General features: G+C 45.9%; 1 protein-coding gene across 1 annotated transcript in view; it reads left to right on the forward strand.

The window, feature by feature from the left end:
• Positions 1 to 22,514, forward strand: part of LOC146812933 (C-type lectin domain family 2 member B-like) — a 230,315-nt gene that overhangs the window by 154,370 nt on the left and 53,431 nt on the right. Inside the window, exon 3 of the mRNA XM_085619978.1 lies at positions 21,266 to 21,385. Coding sequence (XP_085476104.1) covers positions 21,266 to 21,385 — 120 coding nt within the window. The remainder of the gene's footprint in view (positions 1 to 21,265; positions 21,386 to 22,514) is intronic.

Genomic DNA, 22,514 nt, shown 5'->3' on the forward strand with positions numbered 1-22,514 from the left:
ATAGTACTTTACAGCATGATGTATTCCCAGACACATAGAGGTACTCAGCATTGTATAGACAGCGGTTGTAGGGTTTAGTTATAAGTTGAACTTTTGCTAGTATGGCATCAATCCGGGATGGAGGGTGGAGGAAATAATGTGCTGATCCTGCAACACATTTTCAGTCTTTAGGGTTGCCAGCTGATCGGATTTCTACCAGCACCACTGGTATTTTGATGTCACAACCAGTACAAAAAGATACAAAATCACCTAAAGCTGGTATTTTTCGTACTAATCTGGGCTTACTTCAAACAGCAACAATACTTACCTACCTATTTATATACCACACCCCTTGATTTTAATAGCATGCTTTTTTATGTACTTTTATAGTTTTGTGCCGATTAAAGATTTTTTTAAACAAATATAAATAGAAAGCACTTTTATATTTGTCCTAAGATTGCATTCATGATTTATGACTAATAATAACAGTTGAACTTTAATTAAACATAAGTAAAGTGAGAAAAGTAATTTTACAAATTAATGCATACCATTTTATTCACAGCTCCATTTAGTGTCAAGGCGGGGCCTTTGCAGATTCTTCAAATATCAACACATGGCCGATATGTTTGTTGTAGACGGGTGGCCTCGTGAACCAGTTCACAAAAGGCATCTATATGGTCTTTTAAAGATCCGAGTAAAACTCTGGTGTGGCGAATATATTGTTTTTGCATTTGTCACCCCGAGTGGGACGGGTATGCTCAGACGTGAGTTCTGTGCTCTCCATGCCACTGGAATCCAGCTATCCTGGCTGAAGAGGGGTGAAACCTCGAAACCGGTCCTAGGATGCTTGATTCCAGTCCAGAGAGGACTTGGCTTGGCAGTTCGGGCTGGACTGTTCCCATGAGGCACAGGGTCAAGACTGATTTGCATATGGCTGGGTTCAAACTGGAATGGCATGGTGAGCAAAAAAACCGATGGATTTAGGCCCAGATCTCTGTACTGGGGTGAATGTATGACATTGTTCTGCATTCTGTCCATCAACTGTTGTTTTTGCATTTGTCACCCCGAGTGGGACGGGCATGCTCAGACGTGAGTCCCGTGCTCTCCATGCCACTGGAATCAAGCTATCCTGGCTGAAGAGGGGTGAAACCTCGAAACCGGTCCTAGGATGCTTGGTTCCAGTCCAGGGAGGACCTGGCTTGGCAGTTCGGGCTGGACAGTTCCCATGAGGCACAGGGTCAAGACTGATTTGCATATGGCTGGGTTCAAACTGGAAAGGCATGGTGAGCCAAAAAAACGATGGATTTAGGCCCAGATCTCTGTACTGGGGTGAATGTATGACATTGTTCTGCATTCTGTCCATCAACTGTTGTTTTTGCATTTGTCACCCTGAGTGGGCGTGAGTCCCGTGCTCTCCATGCCACTGGAATCAAGATATCCTGGATGAAGAGGGGTGAAACCTCGAAACCGGTCCTAGGATGCTTGGTTCCAGTCCAGGGAGGACCTGGCTTGGCAGTTCGGGCTGGACTGTTCCCATGAGGCACAGGGTCAAGACTGATTTGCATATGGCTGGGTTCAAACTGGAAAGGCATGGTGAGCCAAAAAACGATGGATTTAGGCCCAGATCTCTGTACTGGGGTGAATGTATGACATTGTTCTGCATTCTGTCCATCAACTGTTGTTTTTGCATTTGTCACCCCGAGTGGGACGGGTATGCTCAGACGTGATGCCACTGGAATCAAGCTATTCTGGCTGAAGAGGGGTGAAACCTCGAAACCGGTCCGAGGATGCTTGGTTCCAGTCCAGGGAGGACCTGGCTTGGCAGTTCGGGCTGGACTGTTCCCATGAGGCACAGGGTCAGGACGGATTGGCATATGGCTGGGTTCAAACTGGAATGGCATGGTGAGCAAAAAAAACGATGGATTTAGGCCCAGATCTCTGTACTGGGGTGAATGTATGACATTGTTCTGCATTCTGTCCATCAACTGTTGTTTTTGCATTTGTCACCCCGAGTGGGACGGGTATGCTCAGACGTGATGCCACTGGAATCAAGCTATCCTGGCTGAAGAGGGGTGAAAGAGGGGTGAAACCTCGAAATCGGTCCTAGGATGCTTGGTTCCAGTCCAGGGAGGACCTGGCTTGGCAGTTCCGGCTGGACTGTTCCCATGAGGCACAGGGTCAAAACTAATTTGCATATGGCTGGGTTCAAACTGGAATGGCATGGTGAGCAAAAAAAAACATGGATTTAGGCCCAGCTCTCTGTACTGGGGTGAATGTATGACATTGTTCTGCATTCTGTCCATCAACTGTTGTTTTTGAATATATGACTCCAGTCCAGACACTGCCCACCGAGCCCACAGCTGCAGCTGGGCTGAGAAACACACAAAGGGGGAGACGGGGGTGGACAAACCCCTCTTAGCCGTATGAGCGTCGCGCGCCTGCTCGGAATTCTCTCATTACTTCTCGATTCTACCATTCACGTTGTCTGGGCCAAACGCGCTACTGCAAAATAAAAACTGAATTTAAACCACGTTTGTTGACTTACTTATATGTTTTGGTTCTTGTGCCGCTTTCGGTCTAATGAATCTCTCTCGGGGTCCCTGAAGCCACCCGTACACCTGTTAACTGTATTTAATAACCTTTACCCTAAAATCAGGGGGCTGCTGTAAATTGTAGCCCTTGTGGTGGGACAGCACAGAAGTAGACAGACTCCCTCCAGTTCAGGTGCTGGGAGTGTCGGTGGCACGGGACCGGGCACCGCGCACCCAGCTGCTAGCCCGAGGGGATGCTCCGCAGCCCCCGGTCCAAGGTTCAGAAGCCTGCAGCAGCGGGCAGCGACTCATCCTCGAAAGCGCACAGGAAATACTCTAACACTGCCCATATTTGGCGCACCAATCACAAGTGTACTGTGAAGTTGAGATCCAATCCGGATCTGTCCTTGCCTGGCAAGTAGAGCTGAATGAGAGGAAAGGCACCGGCGGTAGCTGTGCGGCTGATGCGAGGGCGTTACTGCGGTGCAGCCATCGCCTCGACTAACACTTTTCCAGTACTTGTACCGTGACTTCCACTGAGCACCTCTGTCAGGGCTGCTCTTCTCGCCATGGAAGCGCACCTGCCATCGGCGGACCGAGTAGGAAACCACACGGACCCGGGCCAGGAGACAGTCGCGCTGCGGGACCCGGGGAACAGCGGCGAAGCGGGGGAAAGAGCCGGGGGTAAGGACGTGATTGTGTGCCGATCTCCGCTTACTGCCCCCGTTCAGGACAAGTGATTGTTATTGTTAACTTGAATTTGTAGAGCGCTTAATACCGACAGGTCTCTAAGCGCTGTGAGCAGAACTACGGAAGAGCCAGGAAATGAAAGTATTGTAGCGTGGGCTAGGCCCAAGCCTCCGTGAATAAGAGGGTTTTCAGTTTCCTCCTGAAGGGCAGAAGACTGCTTTCAGAGCGCAAGTCGCTTGGTAGTTTGTTCCAAATTTGAGGCATAAGTGTGGAAAAGGCTCGGCCCCCTATTTTGGAGTAGTGGAAGCGTGGGCATTTTAGTAGACCCTCTGTGGAGGACCTGAGAGTGCGACCAGGGGTGTAGACTGCCAGACGTTCTCTAATATATTTGGGGGCTTGCCCAAACAAGGCCTTGTGTGTGACGCAGAGGCCCTTGAATTTGGCCCTCTGCTTGATGGGCAGCCAGTGTAGTTGTTGTAGTAAAGGGGAGGCGTGCGTGTGTCTGGGTAGTTTAAATATTAATCTGGCTGCATCGTTCATAACCACCTGTAGTCTGTGCAGTAGTGTGGAAGGAAGACCAATGTATAATGCATTACCATAGTCGAGCCGGGCCAAGATCAGGGCCGATACTACGGTTCTCATTGTTGAGAAGGAGAGGATAGGGGAGAGTTTTCTTAATCGCCTGAGAAGGCTCACACAGGTCCCGAAGACGGAGGTGATCTGATTTGACAAGGAGAGATTTGCATCGATTTTAATTCCCAGACTTTTTACCATTGTGGCTGGTGCAGGGATTGCCCCCAATTCATCGGGCCAGAACTGTGAGTTCCAAGGGTTGCTATTGTTTGTGATAGCTAACACCTCAGTTTTATCGGGGTTGATCTTAAGTGAATTAGAAGTCATCCACCTGACCACAAATCTCAAGATATCTTTTACCCTATCGTGTGCTTGCGTGCTGTTGTCTATTTGGATAATGATTTGTGTGTCGTCCGCATAGTTGAAGACTTGGCAGTCCAGTAGGGCGAGCTTCCTGATCAAGGGACCCAGGTAGATGTTAAACAAGAGGGGGGATAGAGCTGACCCTTGGGGAACGCCGCAAGGAATGGGTCCCTTCTCTGACGTCAGATCCCCCATCTGTATTTTAAGGGTACGATCTGACAGGAATGATTCAATCCAGCGGAGGATCGACCCTCCAATGCCGGTGTCTCTAATTCTCTCCAGGAGTTGGGCATGATTGACCGTGTCGAACGCTGCCGACAGGTCAAGAAGAACTAGGACGCAAGGTTTTTTGTTGTCTGCTTTGGTCCTAATTTCATCTAGAACGGACAGCATCACCAATTCTGTGCTGTGATGAGCCCTGAAGCCGGCTTGCCTGTCCTCAAATAGATTGTGGGACTCCATGAATTTGGAGAGGGTATGGAGCACATATTGCTCCAGTGTTTTAGCTAGGAAGGGCAGTTGAGATATAGGTCTGAAGTTTTTCAGGTCGGATGCATCAGCCCCGGGCTTTTTAAGAAGGGGGATAACTCTAGCTTCTTTGAATTGGGGTGGGACACTTCCAGAATCCAGTGAGGAGTTCATCAGGGCCAAGATTTCATCTTCGATTGCTGGAAGGGCCAGTTTGAAAATCTTGGGAGGGCAAGGGTCAAGTGGTGAGCCGGATTTTATTTTGGTCACAATGCTTCGCAGTGTCTCTAAGTCAAGGGGCTGGAAACAGGATATCAGCTCAGTTCCTTTCCCTTTTGACTCCACCCTCATATTAAGGGGGAGTTTAAAGGGGGAATTGTTAATGTCCGTCAGGATATCTTGGACTTTATCCGAGAAAAAGGATAGAAATTTGTTACATAATTCCTTACTAGAAGTGGCGGCTGGCACCTGTTTTTGACTTAGTTCATTGAGGATATTAAACGTTTCCTTTTGTTTATTAGTGGCCATCTGAATCTTGTTCTCGTAATGTTTGGCCTTGTAGCTCAACAAGGTCTTTTTGTAGGTGGCGAGTTTTGCCTTATATTCTGCATGTGCTTGTGGTTCATAGGCTTTGCGCCAACGTCTTTCATATTGGCGAAGAGTGCTTTTTAGGACTCGAAGTTCGTTTGAGAACCAAGGAGAGCCTTTGCCCTTATTTCCCGTTTTTTTCCTTTTAATTGGGGCCAGTGTGTTTATTGCAGATATAAGATGGTTATTGATGGAATCTGTCCATTTTTCCAGATCCAATGTAGTAGGCCTCTTGACAGGGTTACTCCGAAGGGTACTCTCTAGGGTAGGACCGGAAATATTTTTCCAGCTTCTAACTGCCTTCCAGGTAGTAGGTGGGCTGGGGTTATGTTTAACCGGAGGAAGTGAAAGGCTAATAGAGTGGTGATCAGACCACCCACAGGGGGTGATATTTATTAAGTTTACGGAGGGTGAAGTAGTCCATGCCAGGTCAAGGGTGTGGCCTTTCTCATGGGTAGGGCCTGACACCAGCTGGGTGAATCCGAGAGAGGTGAGCATTGTCTCAATAAGTAAGGCCTGTCCCCCTCTGGGTGTCTGATCCCAGTGGTAGTTGAAATCACCTACTATCACCATTTGTTGGAAGCGTGAACGAAGGTTGGTAATGCAATCAGTGAAAAGGTCGACAAAGGAGGGTGAGCAGCTAGGTGGGCGGTAAACAGTCACGATGACTATGTTAGAGGCGCTATTGCAGACCTTGGTGACCAGTATGTCTGCTGCCTCCAAGTTTTCCCCAGACAGCTTCTCAATTGTGAGATGATCTTTGAAGATAAGGGCAACCCCACCGCCGCGCTTCCCTGCTGACCTATTGTGCCAAAGGGCATCAAAGCCTGGGGGTAGGGATGCAATTAGCGTAGGTTCTGGGTCCTCGTCGAGCCAAGTTTCGGTCAGGGCGAGGGCGTCAGGGGCATCCTCTTGTAGGAGGGTGAAAATTTCTGGGGCGTGTTTATGAAGTGATCTTGTATTGAGGGAGACGAGTTTCATGGGGATGAGATGCTTTGAATGGGTGAGGGCCGGATTGCGCGGGGGAGAGGCGCAGCCTGTCCCCTTTACCTGTGAATTGAGAATACCTTCTCTCTGGAGGGTAAACAAAGTTTCTGATGTTAGGGGATGTAAGTCAACGCCTAAACTTAGAAGCTCATTGTGTGAGTATTTGAAAGCAAGGGCAGAGTTTTTGGTCCCTGGGCCCGTTCGGGCGCGGACGGGCGCAGACGGGCTTGCCTTTGGCGCGCCTTCGGCGCGCCAGCGGCGCGCCCGCTGCGCGCGTCCGCTGCGCGTCCGCTCCAGCGTGTCTTTTCAATGCTTCTCAATGCCCCTAGGCCCCTCCCCTCCAATCAGCCCTGCTGAGCAGCAGCTGAGGCCCCTGAGACTCGTGGGGAAAGCGGGGAGGAGGTGGAGGACTAGTTGGCAGAGGATGTTTGCTTACAAATTCACAGTATGTAAGTACAATTTTAAAAACCAATGTTTGGGGGAGGATGTTTGAGGGCGGGGAAGCTAGAAGGGGGAAGAGCGAGGAGTGGGGGCGAGGTGGGTAAGGGGGCGGGCAGCAAACAAAGACATGAGGTGTAAGTTTTTTGTCGGTAACGTAACAGAAGTCACAGGACCGACGGGATATATTTTGGTCGTAGACTGAGGGCGGAGAACATGTGGGGGGGGAAAGGGGGGGGAACAAATGCATTTCCCCTCTCTTCTGTCATTCCCATGCCCATTGGCACGTCAATGTACTACCTACAATGGCCCTGCACTTGGCCTGTGACCTTCCCTTTTGTTGTGCTGCAAACCTCCAGGATTTATTCTCGCCTCGCCCTCCCCGCCCCAGCTGCCTGCAGTCTGCACTTCCAAGACAAGGGAGAGGGGTAGTTTGTTGTTTGCTGCCTGCATCCTGCCCCTTCTCACTCTCTCCCTCCCCCCCCCTACCTTATTTGACTGTTTCACACTGCGCAATTCAGCCACTCAAAGGCTAAGGTTTTGTTGAAATGTTTATTTGAAGCAGTTGAAGCCTCGCCCCGAAACACGAAAACAAATATAATAAGACATGGTCTCAGCACACAACTTGCGGTACTGTCAGATGTGTTGGTCTGTCCTAGGATTTACACAATTAACAATTTAAATACCATTATTTTATCTAATTTCCTTTGTAGCACTACTCAACCCAATCCAGGGTGTCAAAGAGCTTTACATCACACAAACAAATTATATATTGACAATAAATCATTTGCTTAAATCAATTTACAGGGTGTTACATAAGATAGTGAGGGTTACGAGGTGTCACATGTCCTTTCCTTCTTAGCTCACTGAGCTATATTAGAATTATTACAATTTATGAACTGCAAAGAACTAAAGGATCCCTGTGTTCAAAGCAAAAACCCACCTACCCATCTACATAAAATAAAAATCCATCATCTGTGTGTCTCATGATGTACCTTGCGAGAGAAATATTAACCCTCTACTAAACTGTGACTAGACAAAACACAGAACTCTCCAGAAAATGCATTAACCACCAGAATGGTCTTACCGTTCTTGTTATTTGCCTGAGATTTAGCTGGCACGCAAAGATCTCTGCAGCAGGTGCCTTAACCACATAAGAGATTTTAAAATACAGACATTGCATCCAATTAAGCAGAACAAATAGCCTGCCATGTTTCTCCTTGTTGCCAATTTCTTTCTGGTAGAGTTTTCATAAATATATAAGTGAAGACCTAGATTTTACGCTGGGGTTGCATCACTTTTTTGGCACAACTCCGATGCAAAATCTAATTTGTTCAATATTGTACTGCGCTCAAATGTACTCATGATAGGCCTGCTTAACATATGTGAGGTCTTAGAATCTGATGTGATTCTCTGTGATATCACTTCCTGTGATGTCACATGCTGTGATGCCACTTACATACTCCCTAACTTGATTAGTACACCACTTCTTTTTAAGGACTTGTGCCTTGGTGGGAGAAGTCTAATTGGGAACTGGTGTTGGTTGTTTTGTAGGCTACGCATCAATTTTAAATGTTATCCTTGCCTTATTAAGAGGCCAATGTAACTCGATGGGAATTGGCGTAATGGGATCGAATTTCTGAGATAAAGACTTGCATCTAGTTTGGCGTGTAGGACAGTTTTCAGTGGCAAGAGGCAGACTTGTGAGATGCCCAAAAGGACGGCATGGCCGAAGTCCAGTCATGACACATGACAATATTTTTAGTAGACAAGAGACAAGAATAGCTGAATCTTTTCAGGAACCAGAGGTAATAGTTTGCCACTTTAAAGATTTTGATTATACGAGCAAGCACTCACTCCACCTATGACTGGGGACATGGAGGTCGATGTCAGTTTGTCAACTCCTGGCTTACACAGGTGGCTAACCACATCACACCTATTACACACCGAGATGTTAATTCCTCAGGAAAAAGATAGTCAACCCCTTGTGTTAGTGAGGAGCTTAAAGTGCTTTGTAAGCACTGTAAGAAAACTGAAAGGGATTGGGGTCTTCATTACCTTTGTAATGCTAAAGCACTCTACAAGAAGGCTCTAAATATCTAGCATCATGCAATTAAGAAAGCTCAGTCTGACTTTTTTTACAGATCAGATTGACATGTCTCAAAACAAGTCAGATGAGATATTTGAAATCATCAAAAAGTTTATGCATCCAGAAGCCTTGCTTCAGCCTTTAAAACCTTCTCTTAATTTATATACCCAATTGTTCAACTTCTTTGACACTAAATTCCAAACCATTGTGGATGCTTTACATCTCACGGATGCTGCCTCAATGAGCTTAAGTGAACACAGGCCACTGCAGGTAGAACTAGTGCCCTCTCGTGGACAGTTGCTACAGGAATTTGCCTTGATTTTACCTGAGGAGTTCGCTCAATCCTTGAGTGCCTGCAAATCAGGGTCACCACATGACCCCTGTCCTCATTACATTCTTACCGCCAATTGTACAGCCATCACCCCTGTTCTAAACCAGCTTCTAAATCAGTCAGTTCGTTTGGCCACAGTGCCCAGTGGTTGAAAGCAGGCCAAGTTAATTCCACTTTTAAACAATCCCGCGGCAGACAAGACTAATCTTGAGAATTTTCATCCCATTCACTGTTGCCATCCTTTACCAAGAGTTTAGAGAAGCTCATAAGCAAGCAGCTCCCTGCTTTTAAAAAAAACAAAATGTGCTTCTACACCCTACCCTGTTGAGCTTCCGCCAGGGTTTCAACACTTAGACCACACTGTTCGAGGTCTCAGATACAATTAGGCTAGTGGTAGATCAAGGGAAGTAGGTGGCACTGATCCTCCTTGCTCTAGCAGCGGCTTTTGACCTGGTCACACATTCGACGCTCCTGCACCACCTCAAAGCCATAGGTGTCTGCAGTTCTGCTTTGGCATGGCTCAGTTCTTTTTGACAGACAGGTCCTAGCCAGTCTGGATGGTTCCATTTGCCTCTGATACTAAACCATTGGGTTATGGGGTCCCTCCAGGGTCTGCACTAAGCCCCACTTTGTTTTCAATGAGCCCAGCTCGTCATGAGTCACAGTGGAGCTGTGCTCATGACGAGCTAGGCTCGTCACAACTCCGCCCACTGATTAATTCTCCCGCACAGGTGGGGAATCAATTACGCGTGGGCGGGGCACAGCCGTTATGACGAGCCCAGCTCGTCATGAACACAGCTCCAATGTGACTCATGATGAGCTGGGCTCATCATGAGCACCGAAGGAGATAAAATAATGCGTGAAGTTCATAGTTTTGGTTCTGGCACACAGAGCTCTTTACCACAAAATCCCTCAGTATTTATCAACAGATTCACACCTTACCAACCAGCTCAGTCTCTTCGGTCATCCAACTCCGACGGAAAAAGTAGGGCGGTAGCTCATTTTCTTATCTGGCCGCCAGTGAGTGGAATGCCCTCCCAGTTCATCTCCCTGCTTCCAGAGACATTCTGGCCTATAAGACTTCTTAGGACCTGGCTCTTTGGTTCTACCTTTTACTACCTCTGTTATTTGGGGATCAGCCTTGCTACTTAGCGCTGGGACACTCTATTGAGTAGCCGTTGTGCTTTACAAATCTTTAAATAATGATAATTCTTTGTAATTGTTTCATCGGGTTAGGGTTGAAAGACTTTTTGTCCTTGGAGAAGAACAAGATGTATCCTCTTTTTGAGGATTTAGAAAAAATAAGTTCTTTAAATGTTGTAAACGTTTACAAGTACAGAATGAGCGTGTCTATTGGTAAAGACATGTTAAGGTAGATTAGGGTGTTGTCTAGGTATTGTTGGATGGAGTCCTCTTTCCACCAGTTTTAACTGGGTGACCATGTGCCCTAATGCAAACACACAAAATGAGACCACACTCCACCAGATAGCTGTCCCAAATCCTCAGCGAACCTTGCTACTCTTTAACCTTCCTCAGAATTTTCCAAACAAATCTGTCTGTCACAGGAGGTGACAGCAGTGACATACCTTTACTTAAGGTAGATATAATAGATGTCACTGCCAGGACACCTCACATCATATTGTCTTTGGTATTAGTGTTCATGATGGCTCAAATGAGCACACAACCATAATAAATAGAAGCCCCATTATTAAAACATAATGTTACATTCTAAAGACAGTGCAAACAGAGTACTCCACCATAGCATGTATTTACTGTTTCTAGAATCCTATATGAATTAATGTCTGCCTCGGTTTTCACTATCCAAAAGTGAGCAGTAGGTCACGTTTTTGCCCAGTGTTGACATTGAATCTGTAATGCACATATGTTCTAATTTTCCACAGTGATACTGAAAAGTCCACATTTCCAATGTTAGTTAACCTTTTGTGGTGGTGTTCATTGCTTTTTCTTTGTGTAGGCAAAACTACCCATTTTTCACCAGCATTCAGTTATTTGCACAGTTTAGAAGATGTGATGTTTGTTTAAAAACAATGCGTTATGTTGTGCGAAAGCTCCTCCTCAGACAAACTCATATTTTAGTTACTCGCTTCCAAGAAAATAGAAGTCATTTCCCTTGACACGTCTGAGACTTTCCCATACTTGTTGCTGTTTGTGTCTGGATAATGCTGTATTTAATGAGAGGAAAATACAAGGTCTTCACTACAGCCAGTGTGAGAGCGAAACTCTCTATTCCAATTCTAGCTCCCCCTCCACTCAAGGTAGGGTGATCCTGGACACGTCGTTCAATTTAACTTAACTTCAGGCACTATTAAACTCTTAGAAAGTGGCAAACTAAGAGGCACATATAAAGTCTCTTTCAGCCCCCCCTTACTGACTATTGGTTGGCTTCATTGTCACCCTTTTTTCTTTCTTTCCATTGATGAACGCATCTCTATGCATGCCAGCTTCACTCCGTCTCCATGTTTCAGCATTCTTGGCTGAAGCATGGCCCAAGTACTGTTTCCTAATCTCTTCTTATCCCAGCTTCCCCTACAAACAAGTTCTTCCTCTTCTCACTTCGCAAAAGTTGCAGGTTTTTTTTTTGGAAACATTTTATTATCAGTAACAAAAATAAAATAATACAAAAGAAATAGCTGGGTACATTAGGCATTGCCTACATCATATGAGTCCAGTGCGGGTCAGTTACACAGGTATAATAATATCACAAAGTGTTGTAAGTTACATACTAAGATATAGCAAGAGAAAAATTTTCAGAGCGCCGATCCCGGCCTTTGCTTCGCCTCCTTGTTGGACCCCTTGGGTTAATCGCTCAGGTCAAGGTCCGAGTCTGGTGTTGGAGGGGCACAGATGTTACCACGGAATGAGTTCCATCTACCCCATACCCGTGCCCTCTTTTGGGGACACCCTCTGCGTATGAAGACTGCTTTTTCAGCCAGCATTGAGCTATCCATGTCCCGACACCATCGTCCCCTGTGGGGAGCCGTCGGTACCCCCCAGTGTTGTGCAATATTACGTTTTGCCAGCATGATCCCCAAAGTTGCCCAGTCTTGTGCTGCATGATTCAGGTCAGTCGGTTCCCATATATTGAGGAGGCACCGCTTTGGTTCGGGAGGAACTGGGAAACCACTCACACTCGTAATTGTGTCCATTACCTCCTCCCAGAAAAATGCTATGTGCGGGCATTCCCAGAATGTATGGTAGAATGTACCCCTTGCCCCACAGCCGCGCAGACAAAGTGGTGTTGTAGCTCGACTGATTTTGTAGAGCATAGCCCTAGTGTAGTATGTCCTGTGTAGGACCTTCAGCTGTACCAGCCGTAGCCGGGACGGGATCGCCACCTCCCTCGGGGACGCTAGTGCTTCCTGCCAGTCCTGTTCATCTATGTCTCCAAGGTCTGCCCGCCATTTATCCCGCAGAGCTAGTGTGGGGTCTGTTTGGTTATTAATAAGTTTGCGGTAGGTGAGGGAAATGGCTTTCTTGGTAAGGTGGTCCGTAAGAAGACGGTCCTCGAGCGGGGACGATTCAGGAAGAGCCGTGCCTCTAGGTATTGCCCTTGTGAGTGCATGCTTAATTTGTGTATAACGGAAGAGTTTTGTATCGGCCATTTGATATGTCGTCTGTAGTTGAGTAAAAGGCACCACGTCTCCTTTTTTCCACAGGTCCCCAACTCTGGAGATTCCAATCAAGTCCCATTGTGCAAACCCCTTGCTATTGCGGAGTGTACCCAGTTTTGGTGTATCCCACAATGGTGTGTGTTGTGGCATTACTCCTTCCCACCCGACCGCTCGTTGCGCTATGAACCATGTGTGTATTGTGTGCGCGGTTGGACCCCTCCATATATCTTTTTAGTTCCTGTGGTAAAGGGCCCTTAGGGGTCCCCCAGTCCCAAAAGCATGCCGGTCAAGCCGGAGAGACGGCTCATCCCAGCAGGTTTATTTATATGTGTGGTATTTCCTCATAGTAAACTCTATGTACGTTATTTGTCGCACAAGACACAGATCTTCAGCCTAAGTGCAGCGCAAGTAGTTCTACAAAGAAGTGGTTAAATACACGAGGCCATCCAGTACCACAACCACAAATGAGAAGTTATTTAGTCATATCTATAATCCACTATTCCATAAAATATGGGAAATAGTGTTTCATAAAGGCATAGTGAATCATACACCCCTCCAAGGCTCAATGTTTTCTTTTCTACCACATCAAGGGAATCTTCACTCAAGCTTCTCCAAGCAATCAAATCGTGCATCTCTAAATTCTGTAACCTTTGGGCAAATATTGTGTTCAAAGAGGCCAGGCACCAATAATACTCCCCCCCCCCCCCCTCACATCCCAATATTGTCAATGTTATCACACAAAGAGTATGTTTTTCCTCTGAGCTTCTTAACATAAAAGCAAATACACCAACCATACATATTCTTCGAGAAAATGTCCATATCACAGCTACCAAACCAGGTTTACTCCTTTTCTTTATAGCAATAACTATTCACCTAAGATTACTTCACTATTAATATGCAGCTTTCCAAATGTTTCTTGTAAAAAAAAAATCATCATAGGCTTGAGCATGGCATGCACACCTTCAATTATTGTTTCAATTAAATGCTCAATAATTTGGCTCAAATAATCCTTGCATGAGGCATATTTTCTAGTTCTGTGCGCTTTATAGTTTGTGTGCCTCCCTATTGGAAAGTGGATTTTTAGTGGTGGTAACGATGCATCTACCACTGGCAATAAGGCCACAAGCACCGTCTAGGGCTCAGAATAGGTCTCAGAAAATTATTCCTATGCTCAACCCTTGATAGCTTGGCTGCGAGCAGCCAGACTTAACTTCAGAGACAACTATATAAAGCATTTAAAAACACCAACTCAGTAAATTAAGACACCACACCCAATAAAAATCCAACATCAATTTATAAAAATAGGAAATATTTGTATCTTTTAAATGACACCAAACTGAAAAATAATCCAATGTAAGGAACCAGAGACATGATTTTTTAAAGATTAAACACTTTCTAGTGCTTGGAAACCAATGGTGACACTTCTGGACAATTGGTCACCTCTGACCTGGACAAAGTCAAAGTTTGAGGCTGACTGTGATGGAGCCCTGGTCGATTACACTTAGCAGGAGGCCCGTGTCAAGACTTTACGTTAACACTTGGAAACTTTTCTGAAGGATTTCTCACGAGACGTCATGCAGCATCCTCCAGAAGACCGGATTCGGTGAGGGTTCGCTGGATTGCCTTTTTTGTGAGGGTCCGGTCACCCCCTGGAGCTTTCTCACAAAAGTTCACCAAACGTTTTCAAACTTCTATAACTTCATCCTGGAGTTCCTCTTAAGGGTACAAAGTCTCCAAAACACAATTCAAGGGTCTGGAATCCACAAGATAGTCCTTGAAAGTTTGGGAAAAGAATTCCCACAATTCACCTGGACAACACCCTTAAAAGTCCACTAGATACACTCCAGGCAGAAGCTGTTGTTGTTGATGCAGTTGAGGTCTGTTAACCTGTTGCTTGCAGGGAATCCACTCTTTGATCCTTTTGAAGCAAGGTGCATCAAAAGGGCTGTATTTACAGATAATGCAGCAGGTGCAGCCAGTCAGAATGCAGGGCCTGATGGTGCAAATCAAGTTTCCAGCTTGGCAAGCCTTTGTCTTAGTTACAGCAGCAGATCTAAACGGCTCTGCCCCTCGCAGATACTTATTTAGTGTCCTCTGGGTCAAGCAGGAGAACACTCCTGTCTAGTGAGGGGCAGGGCAACACCCCAGAGCATGACCATTTCCTCTCGATTGTGGTATTGTGGTCTCTCAGAAAGCACTATCTTTCCAAAGTTCAATATGGCTGAAGTCTCAGCAGAGAGGCAAGAGCTAGCTAAACCAACCTCCAGGATGGCTTGCCTTCCTCCCCCTGGCATCAGCACATTCCTTCCTTAAGCCTGCCATCTGGTTGGGTTCAGAGGGGATGGGTATAAATGGACCAGGCTTCTTCTGCCTGCCCCCTCCTTCCTTTGAAGATCATGGTTTATGACCTCGCTCCCTTGCTCTGGCATTCCTGTGCAGCAGAACCCTCTCCTCCCAGGATGGCCCTTCACAACAGGTGCCACCTATCACTTCATCATCAAAGCCACCTGGCTAATCCACTTTTCTCTTCCCAATCAGAGCAGATCACTAGAAGGCTGAAATTTGGCTTCCAGACAAAGACGTATAACTTTGTTTTGCACATTTTAATATAAATTCAACAACAGGATGTTGTTGGATTTATCAATACCATTCTCCTAAATCCTTGACTGATATTTTCCTGCACAGCCTAGCCTTAGTTATTAATTAATAACTGATTGCCATGTTAACCTATGTGGCTGGGGATCTAGAGGAGGGAAAATAAACTAGGCACTTTCTCTAACACCAGGGCCTATAAAACATATTTTATAATGATCCTGGGTATATCTACAGCCCCCCCCCCCAGAACACCTAGGGGAGACTTTAGGGCTACGGAATATGAACATAAAGTTTAGATCCTCCCTCCACAGTGCTCCTAGCACAAAAGTCATTTTTTGGAAGCAATTTCTCTATACTCAAGGCATATAAACCTCTTTTATGAGGGTCCTTCTTATAAGTACCGGACCCTCACTCCTGGGACACTTAGGGGAGACCCTGGGGGTACCTAATATGCCATAATATTGTAGTTTATTTATTACGTACACCAAAGTTGAGTTTGGGCACATTTTACATTTAAAAGCAGGCCTGCAACAGATAGTGCTGCTTTTAAACTGATCTCAGGCTTTCAGCAGTGCACACATGCAAGTGCAGAAATGGCTGCTGGCCTCTAAACTGCCATGCCCTATTATATACTAGGGACTTAAAGGTAGTTTTGACCCCCATGCCTTATTATGTACTAGGGCTTTATAGGGTAGATCATGCCTATCGTAGGGGTATCCTAACCCATAGTGTTCCCTAGTGTATGTATGTTACCCCGAATACTGCCTGTTCCCGGAGCCGCTGGTGCCCTAAGCCCAGTGAAGGTGGGGATGGTGTGGGCACTCCTCATAATCTTCAGATAAGGAGCTTGGCCGGTGCCAAACCGCTGATTAATTACTCCCAGTCCCCTGATGCCACACCATACCTTGGGTTCCGTTAAGGCAGTCACTCCTGACGTGGAGGCACCCACTGAGGGACAGATGTAAAACATTAGAATACTCATCTCCATTAAAGGCAGAGGGCACACTTCAATTTCAGACAAATTGATCCTACGTAGGACAAGGTTCACCTCATATACCTCGCAATGTGTTTCACATGTTTTGTTGTGGGAAATTGGGCAACAGATGCACTGGGGTGGAAGTGTGGAGTGGGGGTGATATTCAGGGGGTTTCTGGGGATTTTGTTTAACAAGTTTGGGCTCTTTTGTTCTGACTGCTTCCTTGCATGCTCTGCACTTTTTGCCACAATCTGAGCGAAAGACCCATTTTATCCTTCTTAACCCTATGCACGTACCCAGTGGCTGAATTCAGCCTTCTCCTAAGCGTACAGTGGTCCTTGCATTCCTTGAATGCCACCAATCAGGATTTGCCTTTTTACAGGAGATGCGACTCATGGGCACCCATTGTCCTTTCCTTCGTAGGTTTGGATGCAACCATGCCTGTCACTCTAGTTTCAGTAGGGGCTCCAGGGGGATAGCGATACTACTTCACAAACCTCCCCCTTGGTGTTTACCCAAGTCATCCACAATGCCCATGGCAGATATGTGGGTTGGCGGGGTCACTAGTGGGGAAACCATACAATATCCTCCCCACCTACATTGTCAAACCTTCAAGGACCTCACTGAACTAATCGCTACAATCCCATACGGGGTACTGCTTATCAGGGAGGACTTTAATGCCACCTCGGACATAGACATCACTGCCCCCCACACACAGCTAAAGGGATTTGTTCGAGGGCTTTTTGTCTTAGGTGTACTCACTAGGGATGTGTGGTGCTTGGCGGGTGTTGGATCCTCAGGAACAAGCATACACCCACACCTCTGCCTCCACAATTTTTTTAATTATCACATATTGACCACATACACCTTCTGGCCACAGATATGACCTCCTCATCCCCCGTGGTATCTCGGATCACTCTCCCATGCCGCTTCGATTTGGAGTTGCGCGGCAGTGCAGAAGACCCATATGGCATCTTAAAACCTGTTTGACGATTTTCTGGACTACCTGTTGGAGGAGTTGCGCCCCTACTTAGTCATTAAAGACAGGACAAAAGGGGAGCACCCTGTGAGTGGCGAGCAAGGCTGTGCTTCATGCATGACCATGTCTTACCTTACATATGCAGACAGGGTCTGTCACAGACGTATGATGGAATTGGGAACTCGCATCTCATTTCGGAGGAAACAGTGGCATCCAATGTGATTAAGTCCATGAGCCAACAGTTGAAAATAGACTGGACCTCCCTACATTAAGTCGCCTTCATGAAGCCAGTCTGTGTTGGTGAGCATCTCTTTACTGTGTGTATGAGCATGGCACAAAGAGAAGCACACTCCTATGTAGATTGGCTGCCAGAGGCACTAGCCCCCGATTTGTTCCCTCTATTGCTGAAGCTACTAGATCCTCGGTCACTGGTCTAGAGGCCATTGCAGTTGTCTTTGCACATTATTACCAAACACTCTATGCCTGGCATGCATGACCTGCCTGTTAACTTGCCCAGACTCTCCTACCTGATGTCTCCCTCTCCCAGTTCACTCAGACCCAACGGGCAACTCTGGACTCCCCCAAAACTGAAGTGTAGAGTCTGGCTGCGATTCAAGACCTGCAGCCCAGTAAAATCCAAGGCCCTGATGGTTTACTCCTTGAATATTGTTCCAAACTCTGTAAGGTTGTTGTCCCTCATCTGTTTCCCCTCTATAAGGAGGCTGGGAGTACTGGTTCCCTTTCTACAGATCGGGACCTTGTCGCCATAGTGGTCATTACTAAATCTGACATCAAACTGTTCCTCCTTCTGCCCTATCTTCTTGATCAATACTAGCGTCAAGATTTATGCTAAGCTCCTTGCTAACTGATTACAGCCAGTACTTAATACTCTGGTCCACCCGGATCAATGTGGCTTCATGCCGTACTGTAGCACAAGACATTGCATTTCTCGAGTCCACACGGGCCCTTGCTAGTATCCAAGACATCAGGGGAGCGACTTATCTGCTGCTTGTGGGCTTTGAAAAGACCTTTAACACTGTGGATTGGGGCTACCCTGACTCTGTGCTACATTACATGGGCTTTGGTGCCACGCTTTGTAGATTGGTCAGGCTCCTATACACGCGGCCCTCAGCAGAAGTCCTCATCAATGGGGTGCTGTCCCATGAATTCCCAATTTGTTATGGAACTTGGCAGGATTGCCCACTCCCCCCTCTCCTCTACACGCTGGCCATTGAACCCCTGGCCTGTATCATTTGTTGTGATGCTCAGCTGCGTTGTTGGAGTGCATCGCTCAACATCAGTATCGCTCTTTACGCGGTCAACCTCCTTCTCTTTTTGGCTGACCCTTTGACATCGGGTTTGCGTATACTGGAAATCCTGTGACTCTTTGGGGTTGGAAATAAAACCCGGGTAAATCAATCCTAGTGTCTATACGCAGGGACAATGCTGTGTATGACTGGCAGACTGATATAGCGATCTGTCGCCTCAGGTTCAAATACTTAGGAGACCATATAGCCACTGTGCCTGAGCTCACACGCATTCTTAACCCTGAGCCCCCTCCTCCGGGCAACTAAAACCAGCCTCAACCTGGTCAGCTCTGCCCCTTAACATCCTGGGAAGGATTGCACTGATAAAGATGATGCTGCTCCCGTGACACCTTACAAAACTTTCCACTTCACATTCCTAACAGCGGGTTAATTTAAATCACGGCTGGACTTTGATCTTTCCTTTGTAGAGATCGACCCCCCCCCACACTTATCGCACTTGCTAAATGTTGCCGATCCATATATGGTGATCGCCTGGGTGCGGTGGACCTCCACCTGTATTACTGGGCGTCCCAGCACCTGGTCATCAATGATTGACTGATCGGTGGGTCGAGTGACCCAGCATACCAACTTGAATTGTCTCACCTGGGTCTGAACGGGGTGATACACTACCTCACAGTAGACCGATCCCTCTCAGTACTATGGAGGTTACCAAGAAGGCTTTCCTGATAGGGCAGGCATCCAACAGACAACTTGGGTGGGGCAGGAAACTGACCCATCAGACCCCCCTCTTGGGAGGGTGCTGGATTGACCATACCTCACGATTGGAGACGTTCCAACATTGGGATCGATTGGGGTCACGGTCCTGAGGGATGTGTGGCGGGGCTCCTGCATGCACTCCTTTGCGGATCTACTTGCCGATCAAACTTTTCCAGATGCAGTTCCATAAAGATCTGCTATGAGACATGTGCTTGGTAATTATCAGGCTCACTTGATAGACTTTCCAGAATTTAACCTCCTTTAGGCCAGACTGCTGATGGGAGGCCTGAGTTGTGGGGGGTCGGGGGTCTATTTGCTTTACCATTCTCTGGGCTGGACTGAGCAGAGCTGGAAGGGATGCGTTGGTGAACTAGAGGTTGTTAAATGTCCGGAGGCTTGCATGGCCCCCAGATGCTTGCTATTTTAGTAGATTAGTTCAAATACACTATTTGCACATCACTTACATGACCCCCCCCCCCCAGGTTCTGGCATGCAGGCCTTCTCTTTGAACCAAAGTGCACCCGCTACTCCTATCCCAAGGCAGACTTCTTCCTTGTAGTGTGGCAGTGCCCTTTGATTGCCCACTGCTGGAGCCCATAGGTAGAACCCTTTCTAGGATCCTAGATCGACCTCTCATGTTGATGCCGAAGATTGCCCTCTTGGGTCTTTAACATGAGGTTGCCGGAATGCAGGGCAATACAATAGAACACTAGTTGGGCTCGCCACGCGGGTGGCTGAGAGATGGCAAGAAACTGGAAGTTACCACAGCCACCTAGCCTGGCGCTGGGGAGATCCGGCATGGATTGGTGCGCCTAATGGGAAGAATTGATCTATCTCGCTTGGGGCTGTACTTGGATATTCTCAAAATTTGAGGGAAAATGGTTGGAGTGTTCTGGTCTGTCTTCTACGCCGGAGGATGTGCCAGCGGGTGCTCTGGATCCCTCATAATTGCTGATGATTAGGGACGGGAAGGCGGGGTTTGAATTGTAAGCTATTGTCGTTATACTTTTGTTGTTGTCTCTTAATATAAATCAGTAAAAATGTTATGTATAAAAAAACACTCCATCAGGTCTGAATCTCTTATTCAAACAATCTTCTTAATTCAAATTAGTAAAACAGGGTTTTTCCAGATCATGATGCCCAGTATGTTTGTGAAACACACTTGGCCTAGCAATGCTGAGACAATGCATCTTCAATTGACATTTCTTTTCCCATCGCTTTTCATCTTAGTTGATTTGTTCACACAGTAATGTGCATAGAGCCTTTATAGGTAGTTCTTATCCTTTTGACTTCTTTGAAAACCCACAGAGTCACGACTGGTAGCTTGGGGCCTGACCTCGGCAATTACAAACATTTAGTTTAAAAATTATACACACGAATACAGAAACACTTAGAATTAAATACGTACACAAATATGTTGAAATATTTGATTTCATTTTGCAACCAAATATACAAAAATCCCAACTTCAATAGGAAGTGTGGAGGTTTACAGAGTTGTATTTTAATTCTAAAAGATTGTGATCTACTAGATTCTAGCTGTCACTTTGTCTTTTTTGCTCCTAACACATTCTCTTTTTGACAGCAAATGGACGCAAACCAGGGCTTGAACTGAGCCAGATTAACCAAATTATACTTGTGCTGCTCAGACACTTTTTATGTTTTTTAGTGTTCAATTCAAATTCCCCCATATTTTATAGAACATTTTAAAATGTTTAGTTTTACATTTTCTTCAACTATCAGTTAATATTTCATTTTCAAAACTTGCATAAAACCTCTGCACTAGATGGTCCGGTAAAGAACCCCAGTACTAGATGACTTGTTGATTAGTATAGGAGGATGGATTTATATATGTCAAAGGTTTTTATTGTACGTTCTTGAGTTGCACGTTTGTAACCCGTATTGGGCCCATCAGATCAGCGTTATTATCACAGTGCATAAATATTTCATAATCCAGTGATGTTTAAATAGGAATGCTGGGTCAGAGTGTTGCACGCACCGAATGAACGTCTGTTTCTTTTGTAGGTCATAAGTGGTCGGACTGTGGGCCGAAAGTGCTGAAAGGAGTGACCAGATTCCATGTGGTGCTGGGACTGTTGGTGGTTATGGTCCTCGTTGCAACGGGTCTCGGAGCGTACGTCATAGGTGAGTTGCTGTCACGTTGTCTACTTCCCTCCTTGAAGGCGCCGATATTTTTCTCAACTCTTGATAAAGGGATCCCAGATTTATCCTGGCAATATGCTCTGTATAATATAGACTTTCAATATCAGGGAAAAAGGCTATAGCCTCCCATCAATACGAACACCAGTCAGTAACTGTTGAGAAGACTATTAGTATGAAGGAACTGAAATTCTGAAGCCCGGAAGAACCAAATTAATTTCGTGAAACACGTGTTGGCTTGGCTGTTCTGTACCACTACTATGTGAAGAGAATTTTGTGATCAAGCATATGATGTACATAAAATGTTATTTCTACCAAAGTTGAAGACAACTTTTTCGTGTCTGAACAAGGACGGACGATAATGAAATAATTTTGCATGGACACTTAAGATGCAAAGAGTGTTTTTCTCAGTGCATAACCTAATGTGTGACTATTCCATGAAGTGAAATCAGGGATCTGGGACCTAGTGCCAGGCATTTCTCTAAACTTCCTCTGTTGTTGATGTTAAATACACAGTTTTATATAGCGCCAACTCCATACGAAGGAATTGGAGCACTGTACATGAGTACCAGTTACATTACACAAGGAATCATTCATTTTCGGTAGGCATGGGTAGATGAAGCCATTTGCCCAGAATCACAGGATGTTGAGCCTGCGCTGAGAGACAAACTTGATTCCCTAGTTGCAAAGTCAACAGCTCTGACTGTTATGCCACATTCTCTCCACTATAGCGCAAACTCGGCACGAAGGTCAAGTGCTTTACATGAGCTCATTATAGACAGGGAGATTAGGTGAATAATGAATAACTATGGGGGTTAAACCTTAGTTTGCACTGGTAAGTCTTCAAAAACAAGTAATCAATACAATAACTATTAATGAATTCCGATGCTCAACTTCATGTGGTCCACCGTCAGGCCACTATCGTACCAAGAAATAAACCAAAATCCAGAAGGAGCGCCTCTTTCAAATCAATCAACAATAAAATATTGTAGTCCAAATAATTAGATTCCGATGTCTGCTTCGTGTGCATTTCTTTTATTTTCAAGAAATGTATTATCCTCCAAAATTGTTGAAATAATTTGTAGTCCAACATCCAACAAAACAATTATAGTTT

This window comes from Triturus cristatus, chromosome 7 (assembly GCF_964204655.1).
Source record: "Triturus cristatus chromosome 7, aTriCri1.1, whole genome shotgun sequence".
Lineage (NCBI taxonomy): Eukaryota > Metazoa > Chordata > Amphibia > Caudata > Salamandridae > Triturus > Triturus cristatus.